The 24,898-nt window shown below is 39.7% G+C and overlaps 1 protein-coding gene across 2 annotated transcripts in view; it reads right to left on the minus strand.

The window, feature by feature from the left end:
• IGDCC3 (immunoglobulin superfamily DCC subclass member 3) overlaps positions 1 to 24,898 on the minus strand; it is a 121,259-nt gene that overhangs the window by 21,135 nt on the left and 75,226 nt on the right. For both annotated transcript variants that reach the window (XM_085848627.1, XM_085848626.1), the window contains exons 6-7: positions 10,858 to 11,016; positions 8,156 to 8,321 (exon numbers count right to left, since the gene is read on the minus strand). In XM_085848627.1, the coding sequence (XP_085704753.1) occupies positions 8,156 to 8,321; positions 10,858 to 11,016 (325 nt within the window). The remainder of the gene's footprint in view (positions 1 to 8,155; positions 8,322 to 10,857; positions 11,017 to 24,898) is intronic.

Genomic DNA, 24,898 nt, shown 5'->3' on the forward strand with positions numbered 1-24,898 from the left:
GTGTTCAAAATATAGCATTCATTTTAAATAAGTTGTTGCTCTTTCATAAAGTGACGTTTGTGAATGGATGGACGGACAGACATGAACCTATTGCTTAACCCCACTTTTCACTTCGCATGCACAGTGTAATTCCATGAAAAGGCCGACAAAACAACCAGTGCACAACTCGAGTGAATAAAATGGCGGGATGTTATTATACATTGCCAGTTTAATATCTTATACAACTTGCTCTCATTCAACATCTCCTCAAACCTCAACTTGAACCAACTATTTGATCACATTGCCAAATCCCTTAAGCATGCAAAACAAAATGTTAAATTAACTGCAAATGTGCACGGCTGTTGACATTTGCCTCTTTGGTTTCCAATGTCCCTTGTAAATCTGCAGCTCTTCAAACATATTCTTGTTACAACAGGTCACCGAGTAAGTGTTTCTGACAGATTGATGCAGAGGTATAGTGCACTTACCTTTGAGCTGTCTGGTCTGGATTCGATTCTCGACCCGACTATAAATTGACGGACTGGTGCTTAGCGGGCAGGGGGTTGCATCCTCGTGTGTGCCGTCCCTCGGGTGAACGTTAAGGGGGGGGGGACTCTTCTGCTAGCATTAGTTGGTGGATGTTAAACATGCCATGGTATTTTTCAACAAAGAATAGGTGAGTTATCACCGGAACCTTGAACAAATTACAAACTCCTGACTTAATTCTTATCGGAGGCACTGTATCAGCAGTATAGTCACTTCCCTAAAAATGACATAACCAATGGGCTGAACTGATAATTCGAACATTGCCCAATAGCATATAATGCAAACCAATTGATGAGAGTGCTCTACGAACTAATCCCACACCCAGGATTGAGGGGCGGTTGTTTATTGTTGATCTGTTTGACTTTTCATGAGGATTAGGATCAGAATTTTTTTTAAGGCCAACAACCCTGTGAACAAATTGTTTTCTATTTTTAAAGGAGAGTGTGAAAGTTGTATAAAAAGAGCAACTAGAAAGCATTCCAAAATGCAAAGCTTGTCTGCATCCGCTCTGTACTCGAACTAAACTTGACGAAAACAACAGATAAAACTCAGTAGAGTGCATACCTCTGCCAGGCGGAACAGTTTACCTTTTGTATCCCACTAATCGGCCGGATCTAGATCTCCAAAATCAAATCAGCTTGTTCTTTTCGCATACCCAACTCATCCACCAAGTTTCATCCAAATCTGTCCACAACTTTTTGAGATATTTCAATTTCTTGCCATACTTCAATGTTGAAAGATAAAAAACAGCGTTTCTTGGACCAATGTGAAGATGTTGTTCACGTAACCTTTTTTGTTTTTTTTTAAAGCCCCTTGTATATCATGATCTTTGCAACACAATCCTATTTCATTGACGAACAAACAAGGTCGGGTTGGGACTTGAGATGTGTGCTGAAGCATATATGCCATGATCCCGGCTGCAGGATTTGGCATCACGAAGAAGCAGATTTGCTTCTGTGGTAATGAACCCATATGTGCTTGGAATATTATTGCTAAAAAGTGTATTATTGTCGGTATTTTAAATTGTTCATAAGACCTTTCACAGCTTCATGCACATTGTAATGGCATACACGCCAACATTTTAAGAACCCCTGAAAACACAATGTCCCCAATGGCAAGTGCTGTTCATAAAACATACACAAGGGTGCAGGTCAGTGTTTTGTTCAAAAGAGGACAAACACCCTGATCCTGCTTATTTTCACAGTGAGCCAACTTCGACAGGACGTCACAATAATTTTGACCATGACAACGTGACAATTTAAGTGCTGGTGACCCTACCATTGAAATGTCAATGCTGGATTGAAATCCAAGCCCTGAATAAGTGCATTCAGGGTGCTGCCAGAGTGATCATGTAATTAGGAAAGGAGGAGAAACATCAATGGAATTATAATTAGTTATAAAAGCAGAACAATGAACCACAAATGCTTGGTCCCCATGGTTACTTACAGTGTAAATGTGCCAATGCAAATTTCTTTTAAAGTGGAAATAAATAAATATTTCTATATATAGATGTCAGTGTTTTTTTTTTTGTTTTTTTTTACTGTGCTGCACACCAATTTCAGAATTAAAAGTATTACAAATAGTATACAAACAAATACAAAGTATACAAACAAATACAAAAAAACCCCATCTTCTGCTGCATGGGGATAAGCGAAGAAACAATGCCTATTATTGATGTAGAAGCGCAATTTAATGCCCAGTATAAGGATCACAAGATGATCCAATTGTAATAAATTAAACTAGTTATCATGATCACAAAGCCATCACCAAGGGTAAGCCTTTCCCGGTGCCGGTGATCCAATGATAGCCATATTTTTTTTTCAGACCACCATATGACCTTCACTTTCAACATTTCGGGACAGAGTGTAAATTATGAAAATGTGTCCCCATCTACAATCTATCCAAAAAACTCAACAACATGAAAATCAAAGGAAAATTATTCAAGTTATGATCAAAAAGGTGTATTTCGTTAATTAGGTCATAATCTGTAAAAAGAAGGTCAAGGACACTAATCAAATATCAGGTGCACAACGTCAATGTAAGTAGAGGATAAATGGGGCTTCTGAGGCAGTCATTCAAATAAATTGGGAAAAAGGGAAAAAACTCTCTGAATCAAGCCCCAAAACCCCAAAATAGGAGACTGATTTCCTCCCCCTCCCATACAAGCAAATGTAAAATTGAGACTTACTGATTAAAGCACTTCTTTCCTTTCATATTTTCATTCCATTCAAAGAGCGAACCAATGAATATTTGTCCATGCTCTACTTTGGGGAATAACTTAATTTTCCTATTACATTCATCAACATCGAGTATATCCACAGAGATTACTTTGGAACTTAGTACTTGGTTTAACTATCTTTGTTGAGCAGAAATGAAATGATAAACTTCTCCTAATGCTCTTGTTTGACCACCTCCTGAGCCACATCATTTTGAGATTGTAGTAAATTGTTTTTCCATTGTTCAATTGATAACCATCAAAGTTTTCAGTTCATTCAAGGATTTTTTTTTTCTTCATATCCTCCAACTTATTTGTCATTAAATTTATCCGCTTATTTGTTTAATCTACTTTTACGCCGGTTATTTCTTCAGTAAGACTTATTTGATATTTCTCACATTCTTTATGTTTTCCATTTAAATACCAAGGCTGATTACATCTCCACTCTTTGGTTTTGTTATTGCTCATTGTTATTGCTAATATTGCTAAGGATAATGTGTCATTGTTATATATGGATACAGATAGTTTTATATTAGAAAATAAGACAAGTGATGTATATGAGGATATGATTGATAATATATATATATATATATATATATATATATATATATATATATGATACAAGTAATTATAAGTCAGGTGATGTGTTGTTTACATCAAAGAATAAAAAGATTATTGGTAAGTTTAAAGATGAATTGGGTGGGAAGGTCATGAGTGAATTTATAGGATTGAGATCAAAGTCTTATGCTTTTACATATATTGATAATAATAACATTGAAAGGTGTGATAAGAAGCTTAAGGGAATAAAGAAAAATATAATCAAGGAAACAATAAACTTTAAACATTATTACAACTGTTTAACCTTAAAGAAAGAAGAGTACAGAAAAATGAATACAATAAGAAGTTCTAAACATCAATTATATACAGAAGAGATAAATAACAAAACATTAGGAGCTTTTGATGATAAAGGATATATTTTAGAGAATGTAATCAATAGTCTCCCTTATGGTTATAAGTATGTGTTAAGATATTGGGTTGGGAATTTTAACAGGCTACCGCCGTCTTTTTACTGATTTATAAATGATAGAATCAAGCAATACCCAAACCAAAGAGTGGAGATGGAATTAGCCTTGGTATTTAAATGGGAAACAAAGAATGTGAGAAATATCAAATAAGTCTTATTGAAGAAATAACCGGGGTAAAAGTAGATAAAACAAATAAGCGAATAAATATAATTACAAATAAGTTGGAGGATGTAAAGAAAAAAATTAATATCCTTGAATGAACTGAAAACTTTGATGGTTAACAATTGAACAATGGAAAAACAATTTACTACAATCTCAAAATGATATGTGGCTCAGGAGGTGGCCAAACAAGAGCATTAAGAGAAGTTTATCATTTCATCTCTGCTCAACAAAGACACATAAACCAAGAACCAAGTTCCAAAGTAATCTTTGTGAATATACTCGATGTTGATGAATGTAATAGGAAAATTAAGTTATTCCCAAAAGTAGAACATGGACAAATATTCATTGGTTCGCTCTTTGAATGGAATGAAAATATGAAAGGGAAGAAGTGCTTTAATCAGTAAGTCTCAATTTTACATTTGCTTGTATGGGAGGGGGAGGAAATCAGTCTCCTATTTTGGGCTTTTGGGGCTTAAGTTAGAAAGTTTTCCCTTTTCCCCCATTCATTCGAATGGCTCCCTCAGAAGCCCCATCTATCCTCTACTAATGTAGGTACACCATTATGATGCAAGCCTGGTGTTGGCTTAATGGTTTAGGTGGCAGGCTTAAGATCTTAGGATCTTATGTTTGAGCCCCTGTCATGCTGTTGAAATAACACCAGGTGGATTGACTCCGCCAGTCATCCTTCCGAGGTCGGCAAAATGAGTACCAGTTTAGTTGTAACAGGGGCTTAGTTGTAACCTCATCAGCGGCACAATCACACTTCCAGAAAATAATGTAACCAGCAGCTATAGGCTGCATATGAAACAACAACATTATGATGCAAGTACATCTTGGAGAGCCAAGTGGTTTTTGAGAAAGACGTTTTTTTCAGACCACCATTTGACTTTGACCTTTAACTCTTAGGGGTATGATGTAGATTGAGCATAAATGCGTCTTGCCCGAGGCTATCTAGAGAGGGCAATTTTGTTCCAATCAGACAAACCTTAGTCAAATTATGGTGAAACGTTAAAATGTCTAATTAGGTCATGACCTCAAAAACTAGGCAAAGGTTAATAAAAAAAGTCAACCCCGCAAGCTTTCTATTCCCATTATCATTGCAAAATTTCTTCCGAAAGTTTCAGCCGGCTCCGAGATACAGCTCAGAAATTACAAAAACTCAATGGTGGTTTCGTACTCCTTAGGGTCTGTGGTACCATTAAAAATAGGACCACTGGACCTGTCGCTTATCTGGGCCCTGACCTAATGTTGTCACCCAAATTTGGTAGCACTCTGACTGATGGGTCTGGAGAGGAAGATTTTTGGAGGAATTTACACGATTTTCCCAAAAATTTACTAAGTCCACCATTTTGTCACACTTCCGGTCACATTATCGGCATGACCTCTGCAATTTAACATCATGACCCTGGCCGAATGTTAACCCAAATTTGGTAGCATTCTGACTTGTGCGTCTGGAGAAGATAATGTTTGAAGAAATACACTAAGTGGGCCATTTTGACCTACTTAAAGTGACGTGACCAGACCAAGCTTTCCAATCCCCATTAGCAGTCAGGAGCGGAATGTTGCTGCCAATTTTCAGCCGGATCGGCCCAGCGGTTTGACCGGAGAAGTCGAAATAGGAGACAGATGGATGGACGGACAGACAGATGGACGGACGGTGCATGGTGACAATACCTTATCTGTAATTTAAATTCGAGATAAGCTAAAAATTGGGGACACTAATTGCAGAAACGAACACGACAACGGGCAATTCTCAAGTCAAGTCTTGAGTCATCGTAGTATTACTTCAACTTGTGTAATGTCTCACCTTTGCTTATAAACCTTGGAGTACAAGTTATCAAGGAATTAAGACACGGTTGCATTGTATGTTCCGAAAAACTGTTTAACGCAAATTTTTATTTGTCAACTTCATACAGTGGACATTTTTTGCTTTGTTCCCAGCAAAAATCAATTTATGTTAAATTTACTTCTCATATATAGTGAACTAACTTGAACATATGTACATGAGACTCGTCAGTAACCTCAGCTTGTGTTTAAATTGTTTACATGTGGAACCAAAGCATTCAATGTGGAACGGGAAAGGAGATTTTAATAAATTACTTGCATATTTATTATGTACGCTAAAATTAAACATTATAATCAGGAATGAAGGTGGTGAATCAGGAAGGGGACAGGACGCAAGGGAACCAGGAAGGGTGCGGGACGCTGTGGAAGCAGAAAGAGGGTGGGACACCAGAGAAAATGAAATGTATAACTTATTAACTTCAATTGCTGTCGTGATATAATTTACAATCGTTGACGAAGTATAAATAATCCAAGCCAAATGACATTTAAATAATCATAAAATCATTTTATTGGGTTGGGATGTGCATGGGGCCAATTTTCCCTGATTCAACACAAATGTCGATGACCTGGTTTGAATAAAGTTGTGCTTCCGATGTTGGTAAGACTGCCATTTGGACATGGTGTTCTCTGTGCTGTCTGGAAACTGGACACTCCCTTTAACCTTAGTGGTGAACGGTATGTGATCAAATGGCTGTGAGTGCTGGCGCACTGCACATGTACAGTATACACAAGCACGGTACATGTTGTCATTGACCGAACCGTACTGCCGACTGAAAAAGTTTTACCATTTATTTTAAATCCTGTTTTAATTAAATGTTTATTCAACTATTATTTTCCAAACAATGTAAACAAGTCATTATAAACTCAAATCACATGTAAGTTGCAAGCAAGTCGTGAGTTTCCAGGCAGCAAGTCCCAAGTCCGAGTCTCAAGTCAATTTTGCCAAGTCAGAGTTTAGTCGCAGGTTGCAAAATTTTGTGACTTGAGCCCCCAACTATGGTATAAGCTTCCCCCGATCCTAAAGGGGGAGGCTTAAAAAACACACCCTCTTGGAATGTGAACTTACTCACGTTTCCATTTCAAAACTCCTCGCATAGCACAGGATGCAATGCAATGTACATTCATGCTTCCAATATCATAGCAATCCAAAGCATGAACAAAAGAAAAACCAAGGTTTAATTTGATGGCGGAGCAGTCTCATTAACAGGCCTCAAGCAAAGGTCGAAGGCATTCAACCATATCCAGTGAACACGTTGTACTGTATTGCGTTGAATGTGACCAACATGCCATTTGCATTTACAACCTCATAATAATACAACTATTACTCCATTATAAATACAATTAGCACACTAAGTTCTGTTGATCGAAACCAGTATTTCCTACAAAGGTTTTCAAAGGCACATGTGAATGCAAAAGGACCTCAGTACACTATTGCTGAGTGATCAACATGCCACTCAAACTGGCAAGGGAATGGTCTGCTGTTTATAAACCGAGGATATTAATAGGCAAATTATAATCAATTAATTGACAAAGTATATAGGGTTGAAAAAGGCATTGGTAGGAATAGGAATGGTCTTGGATGATGATGAGGATGACGCAGACGATGATGACAATGCACGAACACAAAAGCCGTCATTTTTTTTCTTTTCTTTTCTTTGGTCTATCGTGAGATCCATGAACAGCGTGGATCCATCCACTCAATGCAACCAGGATTGCATGTTGCTTGTGTGTGACCAATTTTAATTCTTTCATGAATAATAATTACACAAACTCACAAAGAGTGATACAGAGTTTGCATTTCACCGGACAAAGAAGGAAAACGTGCTGTGAGAATTCACGCGAGACCAACGAGATAAACCCCGTTCTCCCATTTCCAGAATGTATTCGTCTTTTTTGATTTGCATTTATTTCAATATTTATCAATTTCTAGCAAAAACAGTGGAAATACTCTAATTGGTAGAACTCCAGCACATCTATTGGTATATATGGTGGGGGAGACTAAATTGAAGAAATAGTCACTGATTTCTCCTTGTAAGGAAGCTCAGTTACTAGCTTGTCTGTATGGCAAGAAACTCACAAGGAGTGAAACAGCAGAGAATCTTCAGAGAAAGAGAACTCCCTCAAATGAATGTTTTGGCCTTTAACTTTCTGACACTCTAAGTAGGCCAGGTCACACTGGGGTCATAGCTCCCCAGTGTTCCTCCGCTGTTTTGCATTTTTTTGACTCAGAAGCAGGATTGAACCCCCAAACCTCTAGAATTGGAGGAAACTAATCTGTAGCCTCTTAATTCCTCTCATTCCTTTTCATTCAGATCCAACGTGATGCTTTCTTAGCGGTTATTCCTTTTTTTTCAGATTAATAGAGTGCAATCAGTGGCCATACCTGTTACTGTGCTGCAGGCGCACGTGCTCGCTCGGCTGCAAAGGTTGCCCATTACGGAGCCAGGTAATGTGTGGAGGAGGTGTTCCTTGGGCTGAACATGTGAACACAGCAGGTGTGCCAAGAGCTCGAGACAGTGAGTGAGGCCACTGAACAAACTCTGGTGGAGCTAAGAAATGTGCGGAGATTGAAGAAAAAAATAAGGTCAGAAAAAGAATTACGGCAAACATCTTTGCTCGAAGCTCGGGGTTAGAGTTCCTATGTCTGCTGTTCCCATGTACGCTGCATCTGCAGGCATTTGCAAACTTACAAAGCCAATGCCAGTTGGACCTTTTTCCAGTTCATTCCACACAATCCATTTAAACACTTAAGGATTAGACCAAATAATACAGTTTCCACTGTTTAACACCTGTATTTCAGAGTACGACGAACCATGAATGTGGGTAGGGCTTTTACCTTTGGTAGTAGGCAAAACGATAGTACTCCTTCAATTTATTGATGTCAACGGGTTTTGAATAAACAACTTTAGGTTTCAAAACTATGTTGCACCATTGTCTGTGTATTGTCACGATGCAATCGTCATGACACACATTGTCATGATGCCTTTATCAAACACAAATGGAACAGCCCAATACTCAAGGAGCCCAGCTGAAGAGTGAACAACTCCAGATGCATTAATGGAAGTGCAGTGCAGTGGGAATGACCCTAAAACAAGTTTTCACATTGTCGAATAGATCAAAAGGTCATTAGGACAGCAAACCAATTATAAAATTCTGAGTCATGTCATGCCCCTTTCAAATCCAACAAAATGAATAGAGATTATTGGAGTCAAATCTGATCTGTAAAGAATCGAAACCTGAAGTTGGCTTAGCGGTGAAGAAGGCTGGCTTGGGATCCTAGGTTCCTGAGTTTGAATGCCGTAGACCACTGAATTAACACTAAGTGGGGATGACTCAGCCTGTCATCCTTCGAAGGTCAGAAAAATGAGCACCAGTGTACTGGTAATAAGGGCACTACATCAGCGGCACAGCCGTGTCACTAACCAATGATGCAACCAGTAGCCACAAGGCTGTATGGGAGAGTATGTGAGTGTGTGTGTGTGTAGAATCTGAATAGCAAGAGTAAAATATAACTCCTCATGCATGTGAAAAGTCAACAATTAATCTCACTACCTTTAAAGGTCTTTAAATCTGTGGTCTTTGTGTTTGTGCAAAATAATAATGACTGTTGTTGGTGTGTTTCCTGTTGTAGTTTCCAGGCAGTGCGACACTTTTTCTATCAGTGGGTGAGTTTCCTCATGACATTGATCGAGAAGTCACATTTCTGGCTATGCAACTTCTTGAAAAAGGGGAAAAAACTTTTTCAACATGGAATTTTTTTTGATCCCAATACAAGCATGTACTGTTCTACTTTTTTTTGGTAAGTTGTGTAGTAGTTTTCTTCAAATTCTGCAACATCTGTCATATTAACAATAACAAAAACAACATTGATCTAAATATTCATCCAAAGGTGTCCACCCCCCCCCCCCGAATAGACCATTTGAAGAAGCACTCTTTGCTATAAGATATTTCACATGAAAGAATGGAAAAATAAAATTAACACAATAAATGCAATAAATACATAAATAAACAAACATGGGGAAACAGTAAACACAAAACACAAAAAGGTGAACAATAAACTTAAAGAATGACGGGAATAACAATAAATCTGAATATCCACAGAAACGCAAAATGCATGTTCACAAGCAAACCCCGAAAAGAAGGGAACAATGACCAAAATATAAATCGACAGGTTAACTTTCGAATCAGTTAAAAAGTCACAGGTCAATGATGGACGGGATATCAGGGCGAACCTCTTACACAGACGTGGGGAGAGGAAGGGTTTGGAGGGGAGAAGAGGAGAGGGTGAGGGGACAGGTGACAATTTAAAATTTTGGAAAGCAAATGAGTTTAGCTTTTCGTACCACAAAAATCTGAAGGGAATTTGAATTGGGTTTCTTGAACTTTCTTCATATCACTTGCAGGCATCAGGAACACATACTGTATTGTAGTTCCCATGAGTGTGGATGGACACAGATAATCTGCCTCCTTTGTAGGCTCAGAGTTGGAGTCTTAGGGAAACTCGGAGCAGAATTCCGAGTGAAAGAGTGGATTTTGTATGGATCTGGTAATCTATCAGATTATTCTAAAAGTACAAAAAAAAACAAAAAACAATCTAATCAATTGCCCAAGAAACAGTTCAATCTGAATTGATAACGTAATAATATTCAGAAGTTTTCATTAAGGAACGGAGCTCTGGATATTATCATCCAAACTTTTTGAGTGAGGTGGGCAGTTGAGTCTGGGAGGTCAGTGGTTCGAACCCTGGCCAAATCACACCAAAGATTAAAAAAAAATGTTCTGTGCTGCTTCCTTGCTTGACACTCAGCATTTAAAAAAAAATAGAGCGCAGACAAACCACCATACGTTTGTAATAATAGCACAGGCTTTGATGGGCATAATGGCCTCCTGCATTTAAGTTAACTTTGTGTTGGAAGTCATATTATTATTATTATTATTACTAGCAGTAACTGGTATCAGACTGTTTGAACTGAAAAGTGCAGTGACACCAGGTGAAGTAGGAAACGCTGTAGATGGTGGATACAAAGAAGGAAAAAGGCTTAATTCAGAGAAATGAGGAGAGTTGACAAAACTTAAACAACTCACCTTGAACATTGAGTCGTCCTTGTGCAGTGCGCCGCACGCGTGTGCCGGGTTTGTTAGCGGCACAGACATACACGCCTGAGTGTTGCACGGCCACATCCGAAATAATGAGGTTCCCTGTGCCCAATACTTGGATCCCCTCCACACTGATGGGATGTCCGTCTGTGCAAGAAACAAATGAAATGTGAAGAATACCCCATGAGGCATGTTCTTCAACATTAAATGCATGAACAATTGAAGTCTTAGCTTTGTGGCTTTGAGGATATATGTGGGACATTCAAAAAATTTACGAACGAGATACTCATAATAGTCCAAGACATCCCATAAAAGCATGTTTTTTTTCCCGTGTCATCCCTCCATATGGTGGACTACCGAACTCTATGATAACGAGCTGCATATGTATGTTAGCAATATATATATATATATATATATATATATATGTATATATATATATATATATATATATATATATATATATATATATATATAAATATATATATTTTTTGAGTAATAATATGTACGAAGTTATAAAAAATAAAAATTAGTAATTAATAAAAATCTTTGTATTCTTCGTAAATATATTGAAACAAAAAATGCTGGCATGGATCATTTTGAGAATGTCGTCATAAAACATTTTGGATATCACTCGTAACTTCAATGTATCGGCATCAAGGATGTTGCGCTTCATATATACGGTGTTCACGTCTTTCAAAACGAGCATCCAGCATGGATGTTGGTTTAAATGTTTGCAAACTGATGGAGCCATTATATGGTTTCTTTGTTGGATGATTGCCCAGAGTATTGGGCTATGGAGAACTCCTCTTTTCTTCTTCAACTATAAACTTGCATCCTGTAAATCTACCAATATGGCAGTGTGTAGCCAGGATTTCCTGGGCTGTGCTATAAGATAATACTTCTGGTGGACATAAAGATCCAACGGTGTTTTTTATTGAAGAGTTGGTGAGTTATCTTTGGCAACGTCAAAAATTTTAAATTACCTGCCCTGATTCAGGATAACCTCCGCTCGACAATTGTGGTGAGTATGCCAACAAACCCTCAACATGAATCGACCGTAGCTATAGTAATGCAAACAAATTAAATAGGCTTATTTGTTGATGGTGATGATGACAAGGTAACATATTGTTCCGATCACTCAGAGGGTGTGCCCAGTGTCACAATAGACAAAAATATGGAAACCACATCCCAAATCATGGGGCTGCTTGAGGGCCCTGATCCCGACTGGTTAGGAAAAGGTCAATTCATTATTTGCTTGGAAAACAGGACTTGTGTTACAATTTCCATAATGTAAAAATAGATATTTATTTAACAATTAGCACAGCAACCACACACTTTTATTTTACCACAAAATTTAAACTAAATCTAACTTTATCCTTTACCCCAGCACTTAAAAAGAATATTGTGGACAGTCAAGTATTTCAGTTCAATGCCATAAGTATTCAAATGCAATGCAAGGTGCTTCATTCTGGGTTGTGAAGATATCAAATTGCCAGTGAAAGTCTTGACTGCATGATGCAGAACATATTTTTTTTTTTGCATACCTTGTCGAGGGTCGTGTGAGAGCTCACACACAACGCACAGTGAGGGGGGCATGAGACAAGAGAGGCAAGAGTGGGAAGGAGAAAACAGTGGGGAATGGATAAATTAGGAGATCTGTAGAAGGGAGGGGGATGGGGTGGGGAACATGGAGAATACAAAATGGATAATACAGGGACTTTCAGGAAGGAAAGCAGGGAATTTGAAGGAGGTGAGTTTGGGGTGGATTAACGGGGGTAGAAAAGATCGAGGATTTTGGATGGGGAACAATAAGAGGTGGTGGTGAACAGCTGTTTTGAAGGCCTGGAGTGAAGAATGGGATTGAACAGAGTGAGGGAGTTTATTCCAAAGGTGGGGAAAAAGAGGAATGAAAGAGTGAAGGTGAGCAGTGATTCGTGATTTTGGTAGTTTTACCAGAAGGGGGTTGTTGGCGGACCTTGAGCGCCCTGCGGAAATATGGTGGGGACAAATCACAGACAGAGCGGGGGGGGGGGTGGCTAGACCACAGAGTAGATGGTAGAAGACAGAAAGACCACCGACCTTCTTGCGGTGAGAGAGTGAGAGGCCCAAAGACTCAACCTCATCATGGGAGATGCCAACGATGCGAAATGCCTTGGTTTCCACAGCGTGAAGCCGAGAAAGGTGGGAGGCAATAGCACCAGCCCAGAGGAGAGAGCAGTACTCCATCAGGCTGTGAACGAAAGCATTGTACGTGGTCAGGAGCTCAGGTGGGCCGAGGAAGGACTTCGCACAACAGAGGATTTCCAGTCGGCGACTGACTTTGGAGACCAGATTGGAAATGTGGCTTTCCCAGGAAAGATCATGGCAGAAAGTGAGACTCAGAAGCTTGAAAGAAAGGATTTCTTCCAGAGGATTGTTGAGAAAGTAGATGGGGAGGGTGGGGTGGCGGGGGGGGGGGGTTCAAATGGTCCTTTCGGAGAGACAAAGTGAGAGTGTGAGATTTGTCTGGATTGAAAGACATGTTCCACGTGTTGGACCAGTTTGTGATTTTACCCAGATCTGCAGTGAGTGAAGAAGCTGCTGCTTGCAGATCTGAGGGATGACAGATGGTATGGCAGAGGGTGCAGTCATCAGCAAAAACAGGAAGGGGGGATGAAAGAACTCCATTTAGGGCCACACGTTGACTGCTACAGGAGAGGAAGTCTGTGAGCCATGAGTGGAGATGGCCTTGGATACCATGGGAAGAGAGTTTGGTGAGCAGCGCAGGGTGCCAGACCATGTCAAAAGCACGCAATATGTCTCGGGATATGGCTCTGATTTCATGTCCAGCATTGAGGACCTCCAATCATTGCTAGGAGAGCAAAAGCAGCATATCCAGGGTAAAGTGATCTAGTCTGAAACCAAATTGATGATTGGAAATCAAGCCATTGGAGAAGAGGAAGGATTTAATGTCTGAAGGGATGATGGATTCCATAACCTTGCTGATGATTGGGAGAAGGCAGATTGGTCTGTAGTTGCAGGGATCAGTTTTTGCACCTTTTTATGCAGGGCAGTGATGTTTTCTGATTTCCAAGCAGATGGCAGATGACCTTGAGCAAATGAGAGGGTGAATAGAACAGAGAGAGGGTGAGCAAGAGCAGAGGAGCATGTTTTAAGGACACGTGGGCTGATGCCGTCTGGACCGGTTGCAGAATCTGAGTTGAGGTTTTACAGTAAGCTCTCCACCTTGTCAGGAGAAAAGGACACAGAGTCCAGGGACAGTTGGGTGCGACTGGGTAAGGTGGGTACATAAATCTATGGGTTTCGGACACAAGATTTCGATGCAAACACCGAGGTTAGGCATTCAGCCTTTTCACGTGCGGTATCAGCAGTGCAGCCATTTGAGGTAATGGAGAGGATGGAGGGGTAACATACACCAGAAACAGATTTGATTAAACGCCACCAGGATTTGGAGGAGGGAGAGAGGTTTGAGAGTTCAGACTTGAGCTTAGAAAGATGTTGTTTTCTGGCTCTCCTGAGGGTAGATACACACTTGTTCCAAGCTTTATGGAAGGAACTGAGATTACCCTCAGTTGGGTTTGCTCAGAACTGAAGCATTCAAATCAATTCCCTTAACCAAGACACTTGTGAGTCAGATGACAAAGCAACATCGAAATGAAGACATTGTATTGATTAAGCTGGCATAGTACCATAGTAATGGCTTATTGATGACTCTCATTCAGAGGACAGAAAACATAGCGAGCCACAAGTCACAATGGCCTCTATCATTCAGAAGCAATGGGGCATCGAGATTTTCACAAAGAAGAAGTCTCACCTCATAAAGGAGAACCATCAGGATAGTTAAATGGCATGGAGCACCACCACTAAGACTGCATTAAAAAAAAAATCATATGTCCCGCACCCTGCACCAAAAGAACATGTTACGTTGGTCCAGATTCTTCAAGGAGTGGAAAAAGGCTCCTAGAATCGACGTTTTACCAAATCTGAGCTCTCAAGTGCTGTGGGCAGAAAGAGTCAGCATATGGACAGCAACACTGTGCTCACAGCATACCTCTCTGGTTGAATGTGGTTTGTGTGCCTTTTGAGAGGACTGTGAGAATGTTGAGTGAGGATACCAAATGGCGACATTGAACATCAGAGGAGACTCAAGCTCTTCGTCCATGCACGTTTATGTTCTCCAAACCAAGCACAGCCTTTCATCTTCCAAAGACCAATGACATGGCTTCACTTAATCTTGGGCCAACCGTTGTCCAATCGGATGATGTTGCCTCCTTTGGGCATGATAAGCTATACTCAGTGATCCTCAGCCATGGTCCTGACTGGCGATGTGCTGATTTGCTTCTTGTTCAATCAGCCATCTGGACATTCAAATCAGAGTGATCCGCTGGTCTACGTAGATTGTTGCCGATGTAATTGGCGATCACTGTATCTCACATTCATGTCACAATGACGATCAATCTAATTTACATCTCAATACTGATAACCATATATACTAAATGATTTCATAACATAACAACGAGAAATACCAGTATCCTTAGTGTAAAATCACATTGCAGCAACAACAACAAAAAAATTATCAACTGCTCATTAATGACCAAAAAAAAAAAAGAAGAAAATGCTGGCATAAAATTGACGAGAATTCCCATATTTATAACAATATTTTCCCGACAGAAAACGATTTTAAACTAAACAAGTCTGGAGACGCGATTTTTCACGAGCGATGTACACGGTTCGCCTTTTCTTATTTTTTGACCTTCGAGGGGACGCGACGGGCAAACTGGCGGGAATCGGGAAAAACATAAATGATGAAAGTTGTAGTACTCGAAGAGCATTACTTGCATACCAACTTTCATTCGAAACAGATGAAACCCTAGGAGCTCGATGCACAATTTATTTATTTTTTGACATTTTCTAAGTTCGTGACCCTGTGACCTTGACCTTGGGACGAAAATGAAAAATCGAGCTCCGTGGGGCTATGCAGGTGCCATTGGGCTAACCAAATACCGAAACTCCTCTCAGATTCGACAAACCCCCTCAGAGAAGATATAACTTGAAACCGGCTACCCCCTAAAAACACGTTTTTGGGCGTGGCTCCGCCCATAATGGGTGCACCACACCCATTCTCCGGAAAACACAACTAGATCATGATACAAACCTCGCACCCTAATTTTATCAAGATCGGATCAAAACCCACGGAGCTATGCTTGGGACAGACGGACAGACAAGCCGGTAGGCGGACATGGGTAGTCGACTACCCAATAGAACCTGACGCAATGGGCCCGTTCGATGGGGAATGACCTGAGGATTAAGCGCAAGAAAATTCATGATTCTAGCTTCAAGGGTTAATGCTGCAGATTGTTTTTTCGTTAAAATACCCCCACATTTAGAGGTTTTTCGGCCGTTGCTAGGCAACGGAGGGGTCCATAGCAACGGTTCTTTCTCACACATAACTAGGACATACCATGAACCTACCATACCAGTTTCATGTATATCTGACTCATAGTCTCTGAGATATAACGAACTTCGTTTTTTTATTGTTTTCGACCAGGGTTCATTCAAAGTCTATCTTCTCCGACAGTTTTAATAGGATCCGGCTGGAAATTTTTGACAATATGGCTGAATGTACTGCTCACAGTCGCTCGTGGCCCAATTTTTGTTTTTCGAAAAAATAAATTTTTTATGATTTTTCAAAAATTTCAAAGTCCCGTTGCTCGGCAACGGTGGTGTCCATAGCAACGGTTCTCATTTGCACACAACTAGGTCATGGAATAAAAACCTACCAACCAAGTTTCATCGAAATCGCCATTGTATTAATGGAGCACTGGACCGAACAGAGGAACAGACAAACATATCGACGGAAACACTGATAATAAGGGTAGATCAAATTTCAAAATTTTGTTTTTTTGAATTTTTTTTTTGACTAGATCGACTACCCAACAGACAGACACACACCCATAATGAATATAGTGGTCACTTACTGACTAGTGAACCAATAGATCAGTTGGAATGAGGAATCACAAGCGATTTGTAGTTACAGACAAATCAGAGGAGGAGTATTTTCATTGACATAAAGAGGCCTAACATGGTTGACTTTGTTTTGCCCAATGAGATGAGAAATTTTTCACAAGCTATTTGCATAAAAATGTAGGCTTCTGATAAGAGATTTTATGTTTTCGTTTAACCGACATCCATGCATGAAAAAAATTCTGACAGTTTTCAATGCCAGAAAAAAACAGATTCTGCCATTTGTATAATATGTGGTACAACAATATCCCATTATTAAAAATTTGTTTCCCGTTTTGACACCTGTGACCCTAAGCCCCCAATACCCTGGTGCATGAACCGGGGAACAAATCCAAAAAAACGTTACATATTTCATGCGTCCTCCAATGTTGATGTCAAATACAAAGTTTCATTTAAAAAATGTTAAAATGTGCCCATAATTGTATTTTTGGAATTTGACCTCTTGACCCCACGTGCAAGGGTGGGATCAAAAGGTCAAATACCAGAAATGATTCTGCTCTTGCACCTTCATAACATGTGGTGATTATAACTACCAAGGTTGGTGAATTTCTGTGCAACCGTTTAGGAGGAGATAGTGTGACGGATGGACAGACAGATAAATAGACATACAGACATGTGAGAGTGGTATAAGAAGCACAGATGGAGCCGATTACAGTATCCTCCTGGTTTTTTTTTTTGTTGTTAAAAGCATGGGGATAATGAGGTAAATGCCAATCCATGTTTTGTGAGTTACCGGCAGTGCTTAGCTCTGTTCTAGGTCGTGGATGTACGTAAGCAAAATATCTTAATCCAATGCGTGAAATGTGTCAGGTAGTTCTCATAAGGAAAAACTGGGTTCAGACACTTCACGGCCTCTGACAACACAATGGAGATATCTTGCTTTAGAACCAAATGATTCATTTATACTCAATAATCTTAATGATTCGATAGCAATAAATGGTGCGTTGCGAGAAATGGGATTTCAATGATCGATATGAACAAGTGTGCACACTATCGATAGGAATCACGTGAATTTGCGGATCATGACCAAATTGAATAAATTGTGACTACAAGATATTAATTTATGATACAATTTTGCCTCAACTGCCTGACATTTGAATTAAGCACTAATTTACAATGTTGCTGTTCATCTCACGTTCATTAAGATCTCCTCTAAAGGGTGCAATTCATTTGTCATTTGACCCAGAATTTTCTACAGGGTGTGAAAATGGTATGAGAAGCATTTCAAAAGGGTTCCCTGTTTGTTCATTTTTCTGCAATAGTACGTGCTTTCGACAGCACCCTGCAGAGCACGGAGCATTAACGGCTCTTCAAACTCATATAACCCTTAGCCGTGGCAATCAGCCAGAAAATCTTGGCACAGAGCCTTGAGCGAGATCGTTCCACACTTATCTGTTCCATTGTGCGGTCATCAATCAGAAACAGCATGTAGTGCCCTATAATCATTACGTGCCTATTTCTCACTCGCAGCTCGGAGATAATAGTGCTATGGGGGGGGGGGGGGACATGCCACCACACGGTTTGGATTTCCCTCTAATAATGTAACCAACACACGATTACCAACAAGGTTACTCTGTAAAGCAACGCCAGCCAGCATTCACTCAGCAGCATGCCGGCATGAAGACGCAGACTCGAACTAATCATCAAAGTCATCTCTCAGGCGCATCCATCACCGAGTACAGCCGAGGCAGCAAGCGGCGAAGGAAAACAGTGAGGCAAAGCAAAAGGAGACCCCTAGGGTATTATGGCTGTAGGAGTTGCACCAAGAGCTCAGGAAGCTGCTGGAGCATGCAGAGCCAACGCGTTGGAGTAAAATAACAGTGCCTTCTTAAAAAAACACTAATCTTCTTCTCTCGTATTTATTTCCGCAGAATAATTTTTGAATTCAAAAACATTCAATACACATGCAGTAATCTACAAAAAACACTCCTCATGCTGAAACCTCTCCCAGAACATTTGTCACAAAGTGGAATCTATGCCGCCATCACCACAACTCGCCAACTGATGCAGGTTTACTTTCAAGATTGACGGCTTATAGAGCAAATAGTTCATAAACAAGCCGTTTCACTTCAACTGCAGCTTATGAATCATCGCAAGGCAAAGACACTTTCTGCTTAAAACTGACGGAACGGCATTTTTTACATTAAGTTCTCCTTGTGGCAATATTCTTGAAAAACTCCAAATAAAGAGACACTTTTGGATACTACCCTGCTTCACTCTGTACTTCATCAGTTTTTCCTTTTTAGAAGAAATTGTTAAATGGTAAGGGGTTAAGCAATTTATCGGCTAAAGAGATTCACTGGTCTTGAATCATCAATTTCACTATTCCATGCACGTTTTTCATCATTCTTTTCTTGTTACCATTTGGCCTGTGTGTGGCATATACGAGCAGACAGCAAACAGATGAATTATAATGCTTGTAACAGCCTCAAAATCATTTTTGTGCTGACAAAAAGTTCACTTGTCGACGATAATATGGTTACAAAGCGCAATAATGACCGAAATGTATTGCAACAACAAAATATGATCAGCGATGAAAAGATTACAATAACCAAAGCATAAACTGAATACTTTCTCCACCACTTCATGAGGGATGTGTATGTGTCTCCACGAGACTTACTTTACACTCAACTCACTCAATGCTAAAAACAATGAAATCATAGATGGGGTGAAAGCTGCAACAAGAAACTGTAAAATATATCAAATTCTCTTTAGACAATCATTTTTCTGAACCAATTGGGTAAAAAGAAAAATCAAACAACAAAATATAATAGATGACATTAACAACACTGTGCAATCACAAAGCAAAACCACCAAAGATGTTTTAATTGGAAATACAATAAATAAAACAAAGTTGGATTTTGATAAAATTTCTGGTGAATTCAAAAGACATATATTTCCATATTGGGGTAAAATGGGCAAAGGAACTGTTGAACAAGTCCTGCTCTAGAATAAACTATAACAGCAAATGATTGTAAACTAGAAGGGCACTCGGAAGAGCAAATACCTCCGCCATGCAATGCCTGATCCACAAGAACATATGAACTCCACCCAAATCCCTCCTAATTTTCCAGTTTTTCCTCCTTGGAGTTTCTTTGGAGTGAAGAATCACTTTAAAAAGTTAAATAACCAACGTATCCAGATTCGGATTCAGATCTTCAGCAAAATCGAATCAATTTGTCCTTGCCACACACTCAATGTGTCCACCTAGTTTCATCCGAATCCGTCCACAACTTTTTGAGATATTGTGCTATATATCGGTTTTGCCCTATCTCTCACTGGTGAAGAATCACTTAAAAAATTCTAGTCGTCGGATCCGGATCCGGATCTTCACCAAAATCTAATCAGTTCGTCCTTGTCACACACCCAACCTGCCGATAAAATTTCATCCGGATCTGTCAACAACTTTTTGAGATATCCTGCACACAAACAAAAAGAAAAAGAGAAATCAGAGATTGCAAACCCTCACCAGGACTTCTTTTGAGTGGTGTATTTTATAGGTTTTCAGGAAATCCAATATGGCTGTCAAACCATGTGACGTATGACATCATATGTGTGATTCTTATGTTCCTCATGGATAGGCGCTCACATGTGTAAAGTTTTGTCTTGATCTTTACAGATATTTCAGCGAAGATTTTTGCAGGCTTAAAAAAAGAAAAGAGAAAAAAAAAAGGCAGCCGAATCACGTGACCGATGACATCATCCAAAAAAATTTTATGGACCATTTTATCCCGAGGTGACCCTCAAATTTTTTTAGATTGATCAGATGTAGCGTTCTACATATGCAATTAGGACGTCATAATGAAGGCAAGCACCTATGATGTCATAGAAATACCACACTCATTCCCCATGAGGAGTGCTTGCTATGTGCCACTTGTAAAACCATGGCTTGGGGAACGCTTGTGTGAAGTTCCCCTCGATTTGTCCAGCTGTTCTGGAGAATTTTTTTTTGTAGGTTTTAGGGTAAATCCAATATGGCTGCCACACTATGTGACCAATGACATCATGTGTATGAATGTTTTGTTCCTTATGGACAGGCGTAAAGTTATGTGTAAAGTGTAAAAGCGTTATGTGAAAAGTTATGCCTCAATCTGTTCAGCCACTTCAGAGAAGAAGATTTTTGAAGGTTTCGAAAAAAACAAACAACAATATTGCTGCTGAATCACGTGACTGATGACGTCATTAATTTTTTTTCTGTGGACCATTTAATCCCGAGAAGACCCTCAAGAATTTTCATACTGATCAGATGTGGCGTTCTACGTATGCAATTATGACGTCATAACGAATTGTGTCAGGCTTTTTTCCGAGTGTGTGACACCATGATACGCCTGAGGTGTGTGTGTGTGTGTGTGTGTGTGTGTGTGTGTGTGTGTGTGTGTGTGTGTGTGTGTGTGTGTGTGTGTGTGACACCACGCTCCCTACGGGAGTGCCTGGGGATTGTGGGGGGGGGGGGTAGGGTTATGTTATTATACTTATATCCATATGACGTCATAAAAACAATCACACTTATTCCCCATGAGGAATACTTGCTATGTGCCAGGTTTCAATTTTTTTTCCTTGGTGCGATTCTCGAGATACAGAGGTCCAAAGTTTTTTCGTTTTTCCAATATGGCTGCCACACCACGTGACCGATGACGTCAAAATTAACATTGAAACATTCTACATGAGTAGTTGCACCGATGGTGAAAATTTCGTCTCAATCCGACGAGTGGTTGTGGAGAAAACCACGAAAGTTCTGTGCGGACTGTGTCTGAATCTCGACGCTGCTATACGCCAATCTCTTTGGTGAATTGAATGCATGGCGATGCCCATCGGGAGGAAGATGGGCTGGATGACCAGTGTGCCAACACTGATCATTGACATGAAAGGTCCCATTGTATCTTCCGTGAGAAGTAGGCGAGCTATCGCTGGCACCCTGAACAAATTACAAATTCCTGTTATGACATTCTCGCCAGCTCGTGGCAAGCATGGCGAGTATGCTAATACCTCCAATGTGAGTTGAGGGAGGTCTTCCTTCTGCAGTAGACTGAATATCGGCTGTTGTGTAAGTGTAGGATGTGTGAATAGTGAAACACAAAGACCTATCCAAACATCCATTTAGTATGTACCTCCAAATTATGATGTGATGTCTGTTCTACCTTTATGATATACTCTCACTGCACATGCATCAGGCATTCGTAGAGTAAGGAAGTTGAAATGAAACACTTCTCCAAAAACAATGACTGCTGAGAAAGCAAATTTGAGAAAGAAAGTTTTTTTTTCCATCAAAAACAAATTACAAAATCAATGTGGTTTGCATAAAATACAGAATAGCCAAACAATTACAATTTTTTTTGTGAGACTGAACGAGGTTATAAAGTGAAGAGGAATGTAATGGCAAAATAGGGTAAATTTGTGGTACTGTGAAACCTCGACATTCACTGTTCATAAAATGTGACCCGCTTCTACATTCGCGGCCCTGTGTTTCGCGTATTCGCGGATTTTACAGGTGCAAAAAGCCCAAAAATCTCCCACCAGCTGCGTTCATAACAGTTCCAAAATCATGTTCCACCAGCTGCACATAAACCACCTCCAGCCACGCATAAACCATCCCCCACCATCCGCACGCATAAAATAATTCTAAAACCACCTCCCACCAACAATGCATAAACCATCCCCCACAAACAATGGTCACACCACCCACCCCTCCTCCATATACCCACAACACCTGCTCATTCTTTCTTCTTGTCCCACTGCCTTGACCTGCTAACCCTAACCCTAACCCTGCGTCGCTTTCAGCGCCCTCACCTGCATCCTCTTCAGAGGAGTTCACTGGATTCTAACTCCTCCTCCTCCTACTATTCCTACTCCTCATCATCATCATCATCATCATCATCATCATCATCATCATCATCATCATCATCATCATCATCATCATCCTCATCTCAAAAGTTACGTCGTATCTTTGGGAATAAAAATGGGAAACAGTACCTGCTGTTGTTTTTTTATATGTATAAGCATTTTTAATGAAACTGTAATCATGTGCATTCATGTTCATAAATTTTTATATTTTCCTCTATGAATGACAAACCACTGGGAACCTAACCCCCCCTTTTCCCATTTAAACAATGCCCCGACATTCGTGGATTCGACATACATGGCATTTTTCAGGAACGTATCCCCCTGCGAATCTTGGGGTATTACTGTATTGTGTACTCGCAGGGGTACCCAGTATTGTCCAGTGCGGTTCTAATCCTGTTGGCATTTTGAAGAAATCAAATTTTGTATTTTTAAATATTTTTATGGGGGCCTAAAACACACTTTTCCTACATCCACAAAGGAATGGGGTCGGGGATCATCTAATATTACCTGTCACATAACAACAAAGGCTTAAGCACTGCAAAGCGATAAAAAAACAAAAATCCAAATTTGTTTTTTCAAAACTTTCATTTTTATATTTTGCTGAAAACACTCCCATACACTCACTGATTAATCTCTAGACGTCTGATGCAGATCCGTTTGGCCATCTCTGAGAAAAAAGGTGACAGACAGATATGCAGACAGAGACAGACTGACAGACAGACAAACATCTCTTTTATAGTATATATTTAATATGCAATAAATGAAGAAAGAAATACATAAATTTAATGTAATGAACAGGAATAGATTCCTGCATGGGGAATGTGTGAAAACATCCTGACTCAACCCCAGGACTCAAACCCAAGGACCTCATCGCTCTTGTGGTGACAAAGCCCACAGCTATTAAGTCTTCAGGATAACCTCAGAAATTTCTCACACTAACAGCGCAAACTTTATAATGGCAACTTATAGGTCAGTAGAAGCACCCGCTCCCCACGGGAGTGCCTGGGGATTGTAGGGGGGAGGGTTATGTTATTATACTTATATTCAAACGTGTAATTCAATATGCCTCTCTAAAATACCTCTTGCTGCAAAATTCAAAACACCACACTGTACTGGGAAATGTGGGGACAGGAATACTGCACTGTAAATGGTAGGGAATTGTAATACCCTCTCCTACCTGGAGCGGCACCACATGACACACATTTACATACGAGTGTGCTGTCCTTTGAAGGGACATTAAGTGGAGTGTTCCATCTGCTAGCATTTTTTGATTGTTATTAAAGATCACATAATGTCTTTTCCAAGAGTAGGCCATTGTGTGCTGGAACCTTGACTAACTTCCAAAGTACTTCATTATTTTTTTAGAGCACAAGCACAATTAAAGGAACACACACATACACAGACACAAACACACAGGGATGTTTCAATAGTCTCGCATCACCTGAGAGGTGAGACTAACAACATTAGTATGGATAGAGAAAAATGAGGTAGAAGGGAAGAGTTTTCTGAGAATAGAAAAGATCATGAGTGGGAATAGGAGAGAACATGAGATAACAGTGTGCTGCCATATTGAACGATTGGACAGCAGTACGTGAGAGATTGGAGTCAGGGAGGCAATTCCACAAGAGAGAAAAGGAAAAGGTGGCAGTCAGTGAGTGCAGATAAATGATAGAAAGATTGGAATGATACAAGATCATTACAGCCATGCTTGGAGGTCACAATACTCAGTACCCATCCCTAATGGCTAAAGCATACATCCCACATGTACTGAGTGCTGCTTATTTATTAATTCATGATTGTCAAACCATCATGAACATCATACTTTTGGCTAAAATCTGAGAGTTGCTTCTTCTGTCCCTGCTTTAACTTGACTGCTGGTATTATTGCCATAACCTCCTTTAAATCCAAAGTGAAATAAGTGAACTGAATCATAAATTACAAAAGCAACTTCAGCTGTGATCAAGTTTAGTACTATCTAAAAATTGTGTACTATTACCTGCTTTGGAAGTAATTTTTTTGCATCTCTTTCTTTCTCTTTTCTTAACATGTATATATACATATATATATATATATATATATATATATATATATATATATATATATATATATATATATATATATATATATCACCACCTATCACATTCGTAGTTCCTCAGGCCATAGA

This window comes from Eptatretus burgeri, chromosome 12 (assembly GCF_056783735.1).
Source record: "Eptatretus burgeri isolate ZD-2024b chromosome 12, Ebu_testis_v1, whole genome shotgun sequence".
NCBI classification, from domain to species: domain Eukaryota; kingdom Metazoa; phylum Chordata; class Myxini; order Myxiniformes; family Myxinidae; genus Eptatretus; species Eptatretus burgeri.